This window comes from Vulpes lagopus, chromosome 3 (assembly GCF_018345385.1).
Source record: "Vulpes lagopus strain Blue_001 chromosome 3, ASM1834538v1, whole genome shotgun sequence".
In the NCBI taxonomy this organism is placed as follows: Eukaryota; Metazoa; Chordata; class Mammalia; order Carnivora; family Canidae; genus Vulpes; species Vulpes lagopus.
The window spans coordinates 29895332-29911329 of NC_054826.1; the positions used below are offsets into that span (position 1 = coordinate 29895332).

The 15998-nt window shown below is 41.9% G+C and overlaps 1 protein-coding gene across 1 annotated transcript; it reads right to left on the reverse strand.

Annotated features, from left to right (window-relative positions):
- Positions 1-1881: 1881 nt before the first annotated feature.
- RBM22 (RNA binding motif protein 22) lies at positions 1882-14509 on the reverse strand. The gene is made up of 11 exons (XM_041750334.1): positions 14354-14509; positions 13863-13916; positions 12892-12921; positions 12152-12284; positions 10809-10909; positions 10537-10709; positions 9252-9452; positions 7889-8053; positions 7072-7160; positions 6731-6862; positions 1882-5745 (listed from the first exon to the last, which is right to left on the reverse strand). The coding sequence occupies exons 1-11, from the start codon at positions 14405-14407 to the stop codon at positions 5615-5617; spliced, it is 1263 nt and encodes a 420-aa protein (XP_041606268.1). The 5' UTR covers positions 14408-14509; the 3' UTR covers positions 1882-5614.
- Between the last annotated feature and the right edge of the window lie 1489 nt (positions 14510-15998).

The window sequence follows — 15998 nt, forward strand, 5'->3', positions numbered from 1 at the left end:
AAGAGAATAGAACTTAAAGTTCTCATCCCAAGAAAAAAAATGTAACTATGTGAGGTGATGGATATGAACTAGATTTATTTTGGTAATTATTTTGCTATGCATACAAGCATCAAATCACCTTGTATACTTTAAGCTAATACAATGTTATGTGCAAATTATATATCTCAATAAGTGGAAAAATTAAATTTTTTTTTTAAGATTTTATTTTTTTATTCATGAGAGAGAGACACAGAGTGAGAGGCAGAGACATAGGTAGAGGGAGAAGCAGGCTCCCTGCAGGGAGCCTGATGTGGGACTCAATCCCACACACCCAGGATCACGACCTGAGCCAAGGGCAGATGCTCAACCATTGAGCCACCCAGGTGCCCCTAAAATTTTTTTAAAAAGAAATAAATTATGGGACGCCTGGGTGGCTCAGCGGTTGAGCATCTGCCTCAGGCTTAGGGTATGATCCTGGGTCAGGGATCGAGTCCTGGATTGGGCTCCCTGCAAGAACCTGCTTCTCCCTCTATCTGTGTCTCTGACTTTCTCTATGTCTTTCATGAATAAATAAATAAAATATTAAAAAAAAGAAAGATATTATGACTAAGTGGGGTGCAAGGATGTTCTGACATTTAAAAATCCTATGTTGGGGCACCTGGGTGGCTCAGACAGTTAAGCAGTTAAGCATCTGCCTTTGGCTCAGGTCATGATCTCCAGGTCCTGGGATCAAGCCCCACATTAGGCTTCTTGCTCAGCAGAGAGTCTGCTTCTCTCTTTCTCTAATAAATCTTTTTTTAAAAAATCCTATGTTTTTGTAGAAATTGACAAACTGATTTTAAAATGAATATAGAAATGCAAAAGACCTAACAAAGGAAAAGAAAACCTTTTCAACAAACAAGAAATGAAGTCATTGAGGTGGGCTTGAATCCAACCAGTGTCCTGATATAAAAGGGGAAATTTGAGGCACCTGGGTGGCTCAGTCAGTTAGTTAAATGTCTGCCTTTGGCTCAGGTCATGATTTCAGGATCCTGGGATCAAGCCCCATGTCAGGCTCCCTGCTCAGTGGGGGGACTGCCTCTCCTTCTTCTCCCTGCTTGAGCTCTCTGTTGCTTTTTCGCTCTCTCTCCAATAAATGAATAAAATCTTAAAAAAAAATAAAATAAAAGGGGAAATTTGAAAACAGATATATACACAGGGGGAACACCATGTGAAAATGAGGGAGATACAGGGATGATATTTCTGTAAGTCACAGAATGCCAAAGCTTGACAGCAAACACCAGAAGCTAGGAGAGGGCCCTGGAACATATTCTCACAGCCTTAAATAGAATCAACACTACCAACACCTTGATCTTGGATGCCTAACCTCCAGAAAGGTGAGACACTAAATTTGTTGGTTAAGCCACCCAGTTTACGATACCTTGTTACAGCAGCCTTGGCAAACTGATACAAATTTTGGTATGCCAGACAATAAATTGGACTTCATTAAATGAGAACTCTCTGCTCATTATCTGCACATTAGGAAATAGGCAGACTTGGATTAAGTATTTGCAAACATGACAGAGGACTAATATCTAAAATATATATAGATCTATGTATATTCTATAAATAAAAAGGCAGCCAAAAAATGGCCTAAATTCTTGAACAGATATTTCACAAAAGAAGAGATATAAATGACCAATAACTACTTGAAAAGGTACTCAACTTCTTTGTCAAAATGGATATGCAAATTGAAACCACAATGAAATACTATGATACACCCACCAGAATGGCTAACAGTCAAGAGTTTTTACATCAAATTTTGGTGATGTTGTAGAGCAACTGGAACTCTTGTTGGTGGGAACGTAAAATGGTTCTACCACTTTGGGAAAACACCTAACAATTTCTTTTAAAACTAAACAGGCATCATCAGCCCTATGATCCAGGATTTCACTCTATTTATTCAAGAGAAATAAAAACATATATTTGCAAAAAAAAAAAAATGTGTACAAGGATGTCCATAGCAGCATTAATTCATGATAGCAAAAAGTTGATAGGTAAGTGATGGTAATATCATACAGTGGAATGCTACTCAACAATAAAAAGGATTTATACACAACATCATGGATGATCCTTCAAAACATCATGTTGTTGGGAAGAAGCCAAGTACAGAGTTTACAATGCATGGTTCCATTTATATAAAGTTTTAAAATAAGTAAAACTAATCTACAGTGAAAAAATCAGAACAGTAGTTGCCTCTGGAGATTGGGGGTGGGGGGGGTGGGTATTGACAGGGGGAATTTTTCTGGAATGATGGTAATGTTCTACATCTTGACAGGGATTTGAGTCACATAAGATGGACACCTCAACAAAATTCTTGAATAGCATACTCAAGATCTGTGCATTACAATCTATGTAAATTCTACCTAGAAAAGCTACAAATACTGAACTCTGGCTAATTCTATAAATGCTTAAGTGCTTCAAGGAGAAGTATACCGATGTCTTCAATTTACTCTGAAATGCATAAAAAAGATTGACAGATGCATAAAGGAATACAGATATGTGATGAAGCAAATATGGCCAAATGTTAATTGTGGATCTAGTTAGTGGATATATGACTGCTCACAGTAAAATTCATTCAAACTTCCTGTAGGTTAGAAAATTTTTATAATAAAAATGTTAGGGAGAATACAAAGACTAGAGGAACTCTGGGGGGAGAAGAACTTATTCTAATCTTAGAAAGCTATTTCATCCTATACCAGTCTTTCTCAGAGGGTTGTCTGCCTCACCAACTTACTTAGATCCACTGAAGGAACTTATCTACTGAGGTTTAAGAACTAATGTTCTAAATCCCTATCCTGCAGGATTTCACTCCACACCCAGAGCATCAAATGCTACTTCATCACCAACGCCCAAATCTTGATCTTTCTTAAGCTCCAATTCCCTTTAGGCTGGGGATTGCCACCGGTCTCCTAGGTAACTTAAACTTACCAAAATCCACATTGGATCATTTTCTTATCCTTACTTCCCAATCTCACTCTCTTCCCTACCCATCTTTCTGTCAGGAAAAGGCATCCTTCCACCATTTGACCAAACAAGAGACTGGGGGGTCATCCTAGACTCCTCTTTCACTTCCATTTATTTCAGGATACAGTGGTTCACTGACTTGGCTTCTAAAACATATTACATCCTATAAGCAGTTCAGTTGTCATGATGTTGTACTTTCTGGGCCTTCTCCATGAGAGGACCTCAAAATACTATAGGCAGTGAGAAGGGTTAGGAGGTGAGGCAATAGGACAAGTAAACAGAGGTTAAGTAATGTGCCCAAGGGCACAACACTGGGAGGTGCTGAAGGGAGGACTGAACACAGTAACCTGGCTCCAGAGTCCGTTTAAACCATGACTCGGTATAAATAAAACTGGGGTTTCTCTTTTTTGTGTGACAAGAGTCAACGACATCTCTGTTATAAGTAACACTAGCTGCTGTAACAGATAAACCCCCAGGTCTCAGTAGCTTACTCCAACAAAAATTCCTCCCATCACAGTGCTCTCTTCAGAGCAGTGAAGAGAACCCAGGCTCCTTCCATCTTCCTCCTTCCATGGGAGGGATATTAGCGAGATGGGGAAAGAACTCAGAGGATTAAGCGAGAGGTTTTTACAGACCTGGTCTGGGAATGCAAAGGTTACTTTTCACCAAGTGTGCCCCCAGCTGTGTGCCCTGGAGGAAAAGGAAATGGAGTTGGTTAAGTACCAGAGTTTTTGTCAGAATCTAATTGCTCTTAATTTTGATTCACTCAAGAAAGATTGAGCAGTTTTTATACTTCAATTTATGCTGGCATATTATGCTTTTCAAAAAAATAAATATCCATAGCCAGGCAGTGCACAAAATTTAGAATCTCCTCCTTCTCAAAAAGGCAAGAATATACAATTGGAGTCATATTTACATATGTATATGTATACATGTACAGGTATAATCAAACTTGGCAATTATTAAAACATTACATGTTATCCACATCTTATTCACAAATTGGCTAAAAATCTTTTACATACTCTAAAGTATGCCAAAAACAAACCCAACCCTACCCAAAATGGTGTCAAAACACTTGGAAGTAACCTCATTAGTTCACATTTGGTACTACTAGAAATTGAATCAAAATTTCTAAGTCCTTCTAAATTAACTTTTAGATCTTAAAAAAAAAAAAAAACCCTCAAAAAACAAAACAAAAAGATGCTCAAGATGAAGTGCTCTAGAGGAAAGAAAAGTTCTCTAGAGAGGCTAAAAATGGTTATATGAGTTATGTCCATCCCATAAATATATAATTTAAGGTACATGACACGGAATTGGCTTCAGGAAAAGTTGATTTTTAGATAACTTTTGCTTGTTTCCCTTTAAAATGACTTGTATAGTATGGCAATGACTTTTTAAAGTTACAACTTATCAACCACCACATGGCAGGCTCTGCATTGAGTGCCCTCTGTGCATTATCTTATTTCAGCCTCACAACCATAAGTACTTAATAAAAAGGCCTGGGCTTTCTTCCCATTGTAGAATGGATACAGAGATAAAAATCAAAACAGCCTAAAGCCAAAAATGTACTGGTTTCTAACTTCTACTGACCTCCAGGTGAGCTACCAAAGGATACAGAAAACAAAAATCTAGAAATAAGCCTATGACAAGGTTTGGAAAATTGACCCGTTTTAATTTTTTAAAAACAAAAAACACAACACAACATCAAATTATTTTTACCAACTACAATTCAGTTATATCCAAACATTCTAAGACCAAACAGAGTCCCTTGCCCAGAAGCGGGGGCTGAAGACACATGAAGGTGAATGCTGGAGGTGACAGTCCCAGCTGCAGGTCACAAGTCTTCCAACACGCGCCCGTGCCTTTTGTCTCACAGTTTGTTCACGTGTTTTACAGGAAGCTCTTTAAAAAGAATTTCATCCCAGACACCAGATTCCTTCAATGATACACAGCTCCATGACATTTGTGTTTCCATCCAATTGACAGGAATAAAAAGCATTTTTTGTTTTTGCCTTGTTTTGGTAGCGCAGAGAGAGAAAGCTATCCGCCAGATTCCTTTAGTAATAAATGAGGAAAGGAGAGGTAAGAAAAGATCTGGGCTGTGCTGGGTGCTGGCTTCTACTTGTCTCTTTTTGAGAATGTGACTTCTGAAGTGTTAAATCACACTCATGCCACTACAATGATTAGTACTAGTAATCTTTTTTCAGATGATAAAAAGGAAAAATACCCAATGGACATAAAAATGGTCAAAAAGATTTTACTGCAGGTCAATTCCCCCCCCCCCCCAAAAAAAGATACAAAATGAACATATAATTGGGATGGTAACTCAGTTAGACATTCCAATTCACCCGGTTGCTTGTTCACCAGAGAAGTAAGGAGAACAGGCGATAAGTTTTATTAGTATGTTAGAGTAGTAACCAGATGTGTTAATGGCAGCTTATTTGAGGTCCATCAATCCTTGGAATACGTGTAGGAAAGCATGGCTATCCTTCTCCGACTGCCCACATCTGAACACATTCAGCTACCATGGAAACTACAAAGGAAGGAAAAATATATTTATTCCAAGATTCATGTACTGGGATTCTGAAGCGCCCTTTCTTCTGTAAAGCCCTGGAGTGGTGATAATGTGCTAGGGACTGCTGTGTTTCCCAGCATGAGCTCCCATCCTCTGAGGGTCCTGAGAAGGATAGTGGATTGGTCCTGGAGCCCTCATGAAAGGAGGGGGTGGTCCCATTGGGTGGAACATGTGTGGCCCAAAACCTGCAGATGGGAGAGGACAAATTTGTTAGGCTTGCACTTTCCTTGACAACCTTTCAAACTTCTGAGTCTTTCTATGGTTAAAAGCACCTACACATGCATCAAAATGAGAAGGGACTTCAAAAAAACATCAGTTCCCAGACTTGCTTAGGAACATCTACCTGTAGTACTTCCTTGGTTTGAGAAACCTGTCCCCTCACACCAGACTACAAGTCCTCACACAGGACTCAAGGTATCCAATAGTGTGTCATCTGAGCCTCTGGTGTTTATGGAACACACCATGCCTACTGGACAGGATTCAATCAGGATTTGGGAGGGGGAAGAAATCACTCTGAGGCAAGACCCTGTCACCACCAATATCAATGCTTTATACTAGAATGGAGGGTGTTCAGAAACCAGGACTTGGTTAGAGAGGATGAGGACTCTGCCACAGGAGAACTAGCTATTTGTCATTTACCTACACTCTTCACATTGTCACGGATAGCTTCTAGAGCAGCATGATACACTGTGCTGATCCCCGAACTGTTTATTACTGCCCCCTACTTGCCCCCAAAGATAAAGCCAAATGTAACTTGAGCCAAAATTTAACTTAATTACGAAACCAAGCACACTGTTTAGTTCATGTGATACATTTTTGGAACAAGATTTTCTTAGTAAATTTACATCCTGGCACAAACCCTGTATCTTATATCCTAGAGCAATGACACTTTAAGACATCATTTATGATTCAGTTCAGAACAGGGAACAAACTGATGATATAAATCACTATAATATAGTAACTCTCATTCTGAGTATACATAACCTTGGCAGGCCAGGAAAAAAAAAAAATCACAGATCAGGGATCCTAACAAATCAGGTTTACTTGCATACCTCTATGGGGCAAACTCAAAGGATTTAGACACGATAATGAGGTGTGAAGACAGGACTCTCACAAGGATTTTTCTGGGCTAAGTTAGACCTATTTACTGAGAAGGAAGATGCACGTTACCTGGGGGTGGGGGTGGGGCAATACCAGGGGGAGGTGGCAGTGCAATGTTCACCACAGCTGGAGGACCACTCGGGGGCAGGTTGAAGTAGTTGGCAGAGGCTTCTTCTTCTGCTGCAGGAGGAGGAGGAAGAGCTGGAGAATAGAAAACAGCCAACAGTTAGAGGGGAGACAACTGTGCAACACTGTTTCTACCTCCTGTTAGTCCTGGGCTCCTGCTGGGAGAGAAAGGCTGCTGCAGGAACCAGAGACCCAGCTGGTCTCCCTTCATACTGAGGAACATCAGGGCAGTGTGAGCATCCCATGTCAGCAGGCTACTGGGTAGGCAGAAAGTCTGCATTCACCTCCTGGCAGTCCCGGAACGGGCTCTAGCTTGATCCCAGAGTCTGTGGTCCCATCCTTCTCTTTTTCTTTTCCTCTGGCTGCTTGGGACCTAGAAGACACAGACACATACGACATCAACACTTGGTCCCACCTTCTCTCATACCTCTGCTTCTCATATTTCTTAGGGAAGCGGAGATCCTTTGCTCCTTGCCTCTTCTTTGGCAAACACTCTTTCCCCATAAATGCCACAGTGCAGAGTGGATAAAAGCAAATGTTTTGAAGCCATAAAGACCTAGATCCAAAATCTGCTGGAAATGTTGTACAGATGAGAAGCTACCTCTGTGTTGTTTGGCATAGCGCTAATTACTTGGCATACTAAAGCATGGTCAGGGTGCTGCTGTTCTCAGTGATTTCCTTCCTGCTGGAAACATGTTCTCCCTTTGAACCTTCAGGGCATTTCAACCTGAGTCTCTTACGCAATCATCACTTTCAAACTTAAATAACCTATTCTTCTCCATTGGATAACCTCTAGAAGGCCGAATCTAGGTCTAAGGCATCAAATCCACTTTTATACCCCGGTATCACACTTGGCCTACAATACCTAGTCACAAAAAACACAAACCTTCAAAGGAGTAGATTACCACATCAAAATCCTGAATAAACTTTCCAAGTAGGATCCTCCCAAAGTCCACAGGACTGAAGTGTTAGAAAATGAAATACTCTTCTTAATGGTCCTACTGGCTTAAACCTGTTCACCAAAAACATACTAGTCCCCAGATAATGGAACACATTCTTAAAAACCTCAGTAAAGATATTTTAAAATAGTCTAATTCTCACCTTCCCCATTTCACGTTGAGTCTACGGCCATTGACAATCAACTTATTAAAGGACTTCTCCGCAGCCACCTCTGCAGCCTGCCTTGTGGCAAACTGGATGAACGCACACTGCTGTCTTTGCACAACAGTGATCGTCCGGATTTCTCCAAACTGGTAGAAGTGATTTCTGAAGGGGTAAAAAGGCAGAGAAACAGGAGAGTTAGGGATACTCTCCCAGGAGGTTGCAATGGATGATTATTCACTTTTCCACTGATTTACAAGGCAGGGGGCCCCATGGTTACGTGTCTAATCATCTGCAGGTTAGTCCCTCCAATATCCTGCCGTATCGTGGGTGCTACTTACGGAGATTAAGAAAAATGAGTAAATAATGGTTTACAAACATGTCAGAGGTTTTTCTCATGGAGAAAAGGGAGCTCCAGGAGGTTCCTTTGGGACCCTAAACCCTACATAAGGGTCTGGCAAACCACAGCCCCCCATGGCCCATGAACCAAGAACATTAAAAAAAAAAAATAAGGTTGCAAAACGACAATGACAATGATGGCAAAAGGGAGGAGGAGGAGGAGGAGCAGGGGAAACGTCTGCCAGTCTAGCTCACTTAGACCAGATTTAATGGAGAAGGCTACCAAGGACGTGTTATACACGTATGTATAGGAGATTCTTCATTTTATCTCTTTGCAAGAGGTAATTCCTATCACTATTTGTCCAGATGTCTCATCTAGCCAAGCAAAATACAAGCCAAGGATAATACAAATAACACCAAATACAAATCTCTTTAAAAAGCCAACAATTTAAAACATGTTTTATAATTGCCAAGTTCTCTCTCTCTGACATAATCATACTGAGATATATGCCTTATTTTAAAAATTCTAATTAGCTACTAGATCAAATAGAATTTCACCAAGGGATACCTGGGATGCCCACTTAAGCATCCAACTCTTGATTTAGGCTCAGGTCACGATCTCAGGGTTATGAGATTAAGCCCTATGTTGGCTCCATGCTCAGCATGGAGCCTGTTTAAGATTTTCTCTCTCCCTCTCTGCCTTGCATCTCCTTGCTCCCCGCTGTGTACTCTCTCACAAAAAAAGAAAAAAAAAAAAAAAAAAAAAGAAGAAGAAGAAGAAGAAGAAGAAGAAGAATCTCATGTAATTACTATCATATGCAAGGACCAAGCAACCACTGTTGATGAACATTACTCTGGCATTGGAAAGGACAATTTTATAAAAATTCTAGTCAGCATGATACTAACTTCAGAGTGGCTAAAGAAAAATGTTTTTTACACAGAATTATCATGCTTGCCTGTGTTTTTGCCAAGAAAGTATTCCCGGACAGTTAAAAGCAGAAAGAGCTCATAAAATTTTACAAACCTTAGATCGGTCTCAGTAATAGTATCGCCCAGACCACCAACATATAGTGTGGTGATAGTCTTGTCCTCTGGCGGGTCCAGACGAGGCATTGTGGAAGCTCGCTTTAGAAGCTTATCTGCCACAGGGTCATTGATACCATAATACCGGTCTTTAATGTTCTGATCAGCAAGGGGGTCATCTGGATCTGTTGGTTTTTCATGTCTATGGTTCAAGAAAGAACAGCATATGAAGATGCAACAAAGGAAGATAATTTACAGGTATCAGCCAAGAGTAGCTATATATACAGGCTCAGAAATGCCTTTTTTTTTTTTTTTTTTAGAAATGCCTTTTGTTTTTTTGTTTTTTTTTAAATTTTTTTAATTTTTATTTATTTATGATAGTCACAGAGAGAGAGAGAGAGAGAGAGGCAGAGACACAGGCAGAGGGAGAAGCAGGCTCCATGCACCGGGAGTCCGACGTGGGATTCGATCCCGGGTCTCCAGGATCACGCCCTGGGCCAAAGGCAGGCGCCAAACCGCTGCGCCACCCAGGGATCCCTAGAAATGCCTTTTGAACTAGAAATCACCACCCTACCAAAACATATTATCATGACAGAGCTAATACCAAAGGATTCACTATAATCACACAAAGACTTGCCAGCCTCCTAAAAGCCATTTAAATAATGGCCATCCAGAGTAACAGTGTTTCCCTACCAGAGTATACTTTTTGCACAATCTGCTCTAAAACAAAAAGTAACCAAAAACATGGGTACCCTTCTCTGGGTCAATGGTTCTTAATGTATCTGAGGTCTTGCATTACACTGAGAGTCTCATTAAAGCTAGAAACCAGCCCCAGAAAAAAAGCCCCCGCCCCCTGTGGGTGTGGAGTCAACCAACCCCAAGTCAAGAACTCCTAATCCAGATGCTTGGCAGTCTTGATTAAAATATACTCATACACCCTTTAGGGGTCTGGCCTTTACTGGACTTCAACTATACACTGAGATTCAAGCTAGTTATACCATGATAGTGATGACTTACCTCTCAGGTGGAAACTTCTAGAGTCAATATCTATATTATATGGCATAACAAACTTAGTTTCCCAAGGCCTGGTTACAATTAAAAGTCCCGTTACAAGTAAGAACAATTTAAACAAGGTCTTCTAAATGTAATAGCCCTAAGACATGAAATCTACCTCACTAGTTGTATAAACTTGTAGATTTTGAAGCAGAAATAGTTTAAGCTAGCTTCCATTTCTTAGATGACTAATTATCTGAAAGCTAATAATGAAAATGCAATTCAGCTCTTGCCTGTATGGACATTCCTCTCCTCTCTTACATTCTCCTTTTACCCAGAAGGAGCAAATGTGGGGTCGATTCCTCTTGTAGTAGGGTGTGGTCCGGGCCAGCTTGAGCAGCATGTCACTGGTGGATGTAGCTTTCCCCAACATGCCAACTGGTCGTGTTCCATCAGAGTTAGAAATCTACAGAGGGATGACAAGTTCAAAAGATAAATTATGTAGACTGTCAATCCACTAGGATTCTACCAAAAATAAAATCACATCAAGAAAGTGGCAGCATACTTCTCTCTCCATATTCTGCGTGTAGTACTCTTTGTTGACATCTGACTTTGGCATGTCATCCTTAAAAGACAATCCTGCATCACGAACCTGGATGGGCAGGCCTAGTCCAAAAGAAAAGAGGAAAAAACCCTCAAGATACATTTTAAAACAAATCCATACTGAACCTGCACATGGAATACAACATCATTATTCCCTTCTCTAGCTTCCTAGGTATTGGAGGCTTTATTTTTCTTCAAAATTTTCATTACCATCAGATCAAAATTACCATAGAGAGTTCTATGAAACTGTCCAAATTCTTGAGCTGTCATGAAATTTGAAATCCGTGTTTTAGAACATATTTTAGATGAACAACATTTGCTTACAGTCAGACTTGACCTGTAATTAATAAAGTACCTAGGTTTTATTAGAACAGATTTAAAATAAATGTAAAAAGTAGATTATTTTTAGAGGTCTTACAGATTCTCTGGATAGTCACAGGCATGTATGAATCACTGTATTCCAGAACCAGAACACTTCTTTTAACAAACATATAAATAATATTACATAATATGTGATCAGGACTCCAATCAACAATCTTTTTGACTTTAACATATATATAAATTTATATTTTCCCTTTTATTGTATAGTAGAAACTCTTGTTGAAAAAGTATTTTTCTCGGGATCCCTGGGTGGTGCAGCGGTTTAGCGCCTGCCTTTGGCCCAGGGCGCGATCCTGGAGACCCGGGATCAAATCCCATGTCGGGCTCCCGGTGCATGGAGCCTGCTTCTCCCTCTGCCTATGTCTTTGCCTCTCTCTCTCTCTCTCTCTCTGTGTGACTATCATAAAAAATTAAAAAAAAAAAAACTATTTTTCTCATGAACAAAATGTCACCTGTAGTTAAAAAAATAAAAAAGATCACCCTCAAAAGGAGTTACTCTTAAGTAATAGCAGTTATATCAGTCCTAAAAACACAGTTGAGACAAAAACCTAACACAGTTGGCTATGTTTCTGGTAAGGGATTGTGGGAAAGAGCTTTGGATCTTGAAAGAAGCCCAAGGAAAAGAAATTACCTATTATATGAACAGTGCCTTTACCTCACTTTGGCTATAGGCATGTAAACGAGAGAGTATTGGGTCAGTTCTGATGAATTCCCAACATTTCCTTAAGCTCCTCCTGTTGTTCAGAAGGGCTCTAGAATGGCCTAGTATGATTCTCCTCTTCTAGGAAAAGGAGAGCAGAGTGGGCACTCCAAAGTGGGGTCAGAGCAGAGATGGGGTGAGAAATAGGAAACAAAAAGACTAATCTGTCATCCACGGCACCTGCATCTGCATGCTTTCAGATCTCTGAGACAGGGCAAACATACCGTACTCAAGGTCCAAAAGGCAGGTCTGACAGACATTCTTCAATTTACTACAGGTTTGGCACACTTCAGTTTTCTTGAAACGCATGCGGACCCCGGGGCACCAGCGAAACACTGTGAATGGCCTGGCACAGATCTGGAAAACAAAGTAAGAGCCACACAGTGTTAATAGTGCTGATCTGGACAATAAGACTAAGAGATTTTATAACAATGAGAGGCTGAAAGAAAAGATCCTTGAATGTAGAGTTTAAAAAAGATCTTAGTGATCAAGTAGTCTAAACACCATCTGGTGTTTCAATCCCATTTATAACACCCTTCCCAAAGAGTTAAAAAAATTCACATAGTACAGAAATGAAATATTCAAAGTCCTCCCCACACTAGAGATAACCACCACTAATATGACCATTCATCTTTTTGGGGGGCAATGAGGAGTTACCATATACTCCTTTAAGAATCTTGTGACAGATATGACCTTCTTCCTCTGCTAAAATCCTTATGTGCATTGTCAGACAACACTCAGTCTATCATCTCAAGAGGGTTCGAAGTCCATCCACAGACACTAGGTTAAGAATCTTTACATTACAGAGCTCACTTTCTTATCTCTCACACTAAACAGTTAACAGTCAATGAGTATATAAATGATATATGATAGTCTGTGTAGCACTGACTTTTATTAGAGAACCTCAAAGCCCAGCAAGTTGGAAAATGAAATTAAATCATTACTCTTTAACAGACACACTTACTTTACATTCTTTCCCATACTTTTCTTTGGTCTGAAACAGAAAAAACAGAAAAGAGCAAGTTACAGAAAGATAAAAACTAGACGTCTGCTCCTTCGCCAAAGATAACCCCCAAGAAATGTGTCCGGAGATCCCTGGCATCCTAACGAGGTGGGGGGACCGCCAACTGGAGGTGGCAGAGAGGAGATATACTGTAACCAGCTACTGTGAATTATAATCTCCTAAGAATATTACGGACCTAATACCAGGTAAATGTGTATCTTTCCACTGCCACAATTATTAGGCTCATTTCTGGCTCCCAAGTTCTCTCCCGAAGAATTAAAATTCCTAACAGTTTCCACAGTCCCCAAATCACGGAGGACGTAGCTATGGCCATCCCGTTGTACAACGGTTAGTCAGAGGTAACTACTATAGACTCATCCTGTGCAGATACTCTGTATAGGGTCAATTAAGATCTCTGGGATCCATCACAACACAGCCCTATGCTAATCATTAGATGTTAATTACTGATTATTTTCCCCTCATCTATAAAGATGTGGTTACCTTACACTAAAGAGACTAAAGGCACTTGGTTAGGAGTCAGGACACCTACTATCTAGTCCTGGTTCTCCTCCTACCTTGCTAAGGTTCCTGGAGTCAGCGTATCTGAATTTAAATCCAAGGTCTACTCCTTACTTGCCATATTGAAGAGACAGAGCTGTCTCTGCCTCTGGTTAACAGACCTAACTGCTAGGTAATGCTCAACAAATATTAGCTGTTCTAGTAGGACTCCGACATCTCAGGGCTGCTGCTGAGTTCCAGGGGCAGAATAATAAGCACGACAGTCCTTTGCAAACCGTCCTACGCTTGGGCTAGGTCAGCACAGGAGCAACGCACTGTTTTGGCGTAGCTAAGAGAAGCATTTCACTGGACAGCGAGCCAATACAGAACACTGACAGAACCTGAGAACTCCCGTTTCACGTGCGATCACTCACCATTCGGATATATGGGTTTTCTCCTAGACACGTCTGGCACAGAATGGGGAAGTCCTGGTGAAAATGGGAAATGTGGTTGAGAGCCAGGCCCCGAACACCCTGGCGTCTCAGCCACTCTCGTGGGCACGGGGGAGGGGAGGCGAGGAGCGGGGCGGGGGTCAGGGTAGGGCAGGAACCCGAGGTCCAGCGCGGGCCCCGCCGCGGGAGGGGGCGCTGTCTGCACTTCCGGCAGGCGGCGCGAGAAGAGACCAGCTCGAAATGAGTGGAGAGGGCGAGGATGGGGAGCGAGCCGGTCCCGGACCCGGCGAAGCCCCGTCCCTCCCGGCCGGCGGAGGAGGGCCGCCCTCCAGCCGCCCGCTCCGTCCGAGCTAGGCCGCAGCGCTGGCTCCTTCCCGGCATTCCCTCGGCCGCTCGCCAGCCGCGGCCCAGCCTGCCCGAAGGAGGCCTGGCTCCGCCACCTCTCTCTGTCCTCCTCGGGCGAGCATACTCACCGCATCCTCCCAGTTCTGCCTGTTGTAGGTGTTGGAACCCAGAGAGGTCGCCATCTTGAGAGCGTCTGGAGGCAGCGGCGGCTTCCGAGTTGGGAGAGGGGACCGCCACAATCCCGGCAGGCCCCGAGGCTGGCTCCCGGCCCGCTGACGTCTTATTTATGCGTCTTGGGCGCCCTTGGGGGGCGGCGCTTGTGCGTCATGACGTCGCCCGGAATTTCTTACCTGTTGGGAGTGCGGGTGGGTGGTACCGTGATGCTTGCTTCGAGTTGGTCCCTGCCTGGGGAGAAGAGCCACCAGTACAGTTGGTTTAAAGTTGAGTGAAAAAAATAAAGGAACAAGTAAGGAATGAGGGGCTGGGATTAAAACAGACACCTAACTCTGGGAAACGAACAAGGGGTGGTGGGAAGGGAGGTGGGCGGGGGGTGGGGGTGACTGGGTGATGGGCACTGGGGGGGGCACTGCGCGGGATGAGCACTGGGTGTTATGCTATATGTTGGCAAATTGAACTCCAATAAAACATTTAAAAAATAATAGAACAGCGTTAGCTCCCACGGAGCGCTTACCATGCCCAACCCTGGGCCCCCGGCTTGCTGTGCCGGTATCTTAATTCTCACAAGGACTTCTCGGTGAGGTTGCCGGCCCAGCAGAAGCACAGAACGTCCAGTTGAAGTTGAAGTTCAGATAAACAGCCAACAAATATGCTTGGGACATATTCATACTAAAAACGACTCGGGCATCTGGAAGTCCAGTCTAACTGGATGTCCTGCATTTTATCTGGCAACCGCTACCCTCTAGGCAAGTGTGATTGTCCCTCTTTTATAGAAAAGGAAACCTGGAGTTTAGAGAGATTAAGTAACCAGCGCTTCTGGTGGTGTAGCCAATGGTGAAACCACAGACCCAAGGACAACAGTACTCTTTTCTGACCTTATGAAATTAAAAAGGGCCTTCTGGATCAACACGTCCGTTGTCACACCATTTTTTGAACGACTCATTACTGCATTGCCAGTATTTTTATGAATTCAAGCATTCTGTACCATGTCCATAATTTTATTTTATTATTATTTTTTAAAGATTTTATTTATTCATTCATTCGAGAGAGAGAGAGAGAAGCAGAGACACAGGCAGAGGGAGAAGCAGGCTCCACACAGGAAGCCTGATGTGGGACTCGATCCCCAGACTCCAGGATCACGCTCCAGGCCAAAGGCAGACACTAAACTGCTGAGCCACCCAGGGATCCCCCATGTCCATAATTTTAACACGCTGTTATTAAACTACCTAATATGTTTAAGTCATCACATTTTTTAAAAAATCAGTTTTAAGGTATAATTTATGAACAGTAAGTTTACCTTGGTATATAGTTATGAATTTTTACATACATTCACTACAAATCGAGAATGGTTCCATCACCCCCAAAAGTTCCTTTGTGACCAAGTAAATTCCTCTCTCCCCACAACACAGTCCCAGCAACCACTGATTTGTCCTGTTCCTGTAGTTTTGCTGTTTCCAGAATATCATGAGTGGAATCCTATATAGCTTTTTGAGTCTGGCGTCTTTTCTTCCAATATTGTATTTGAGATTCGTCCATATTGTTACATGTATCAGTAACTTGTTCCTTCCTATTGCTGAGAATTTTTATTTTTAAATT

Coding starts and splice junctions, on each gene's coding strand:
- RBM22 (XM_041750334.1), bottom strand. CDS start 14,407: ATGGCGACCTCTCTGGGTTCCAACACCTACAACAGGCAGAACTGGGAG. Junction 9,453..10,536: donor GGAGAGGAATGTCCATACAG/GCAAGAGCTGAA, acceptor CTTGAACCATAG/ACATGAAAAACCAACAGATC. Junction 6,863..7,071: donor CGTTCCGGGACTGCCAGGAG/GTGAATGCAGAC, acceptor TCTATTCTCCAG/CTCTTCCTCCTCCTCCTGCA.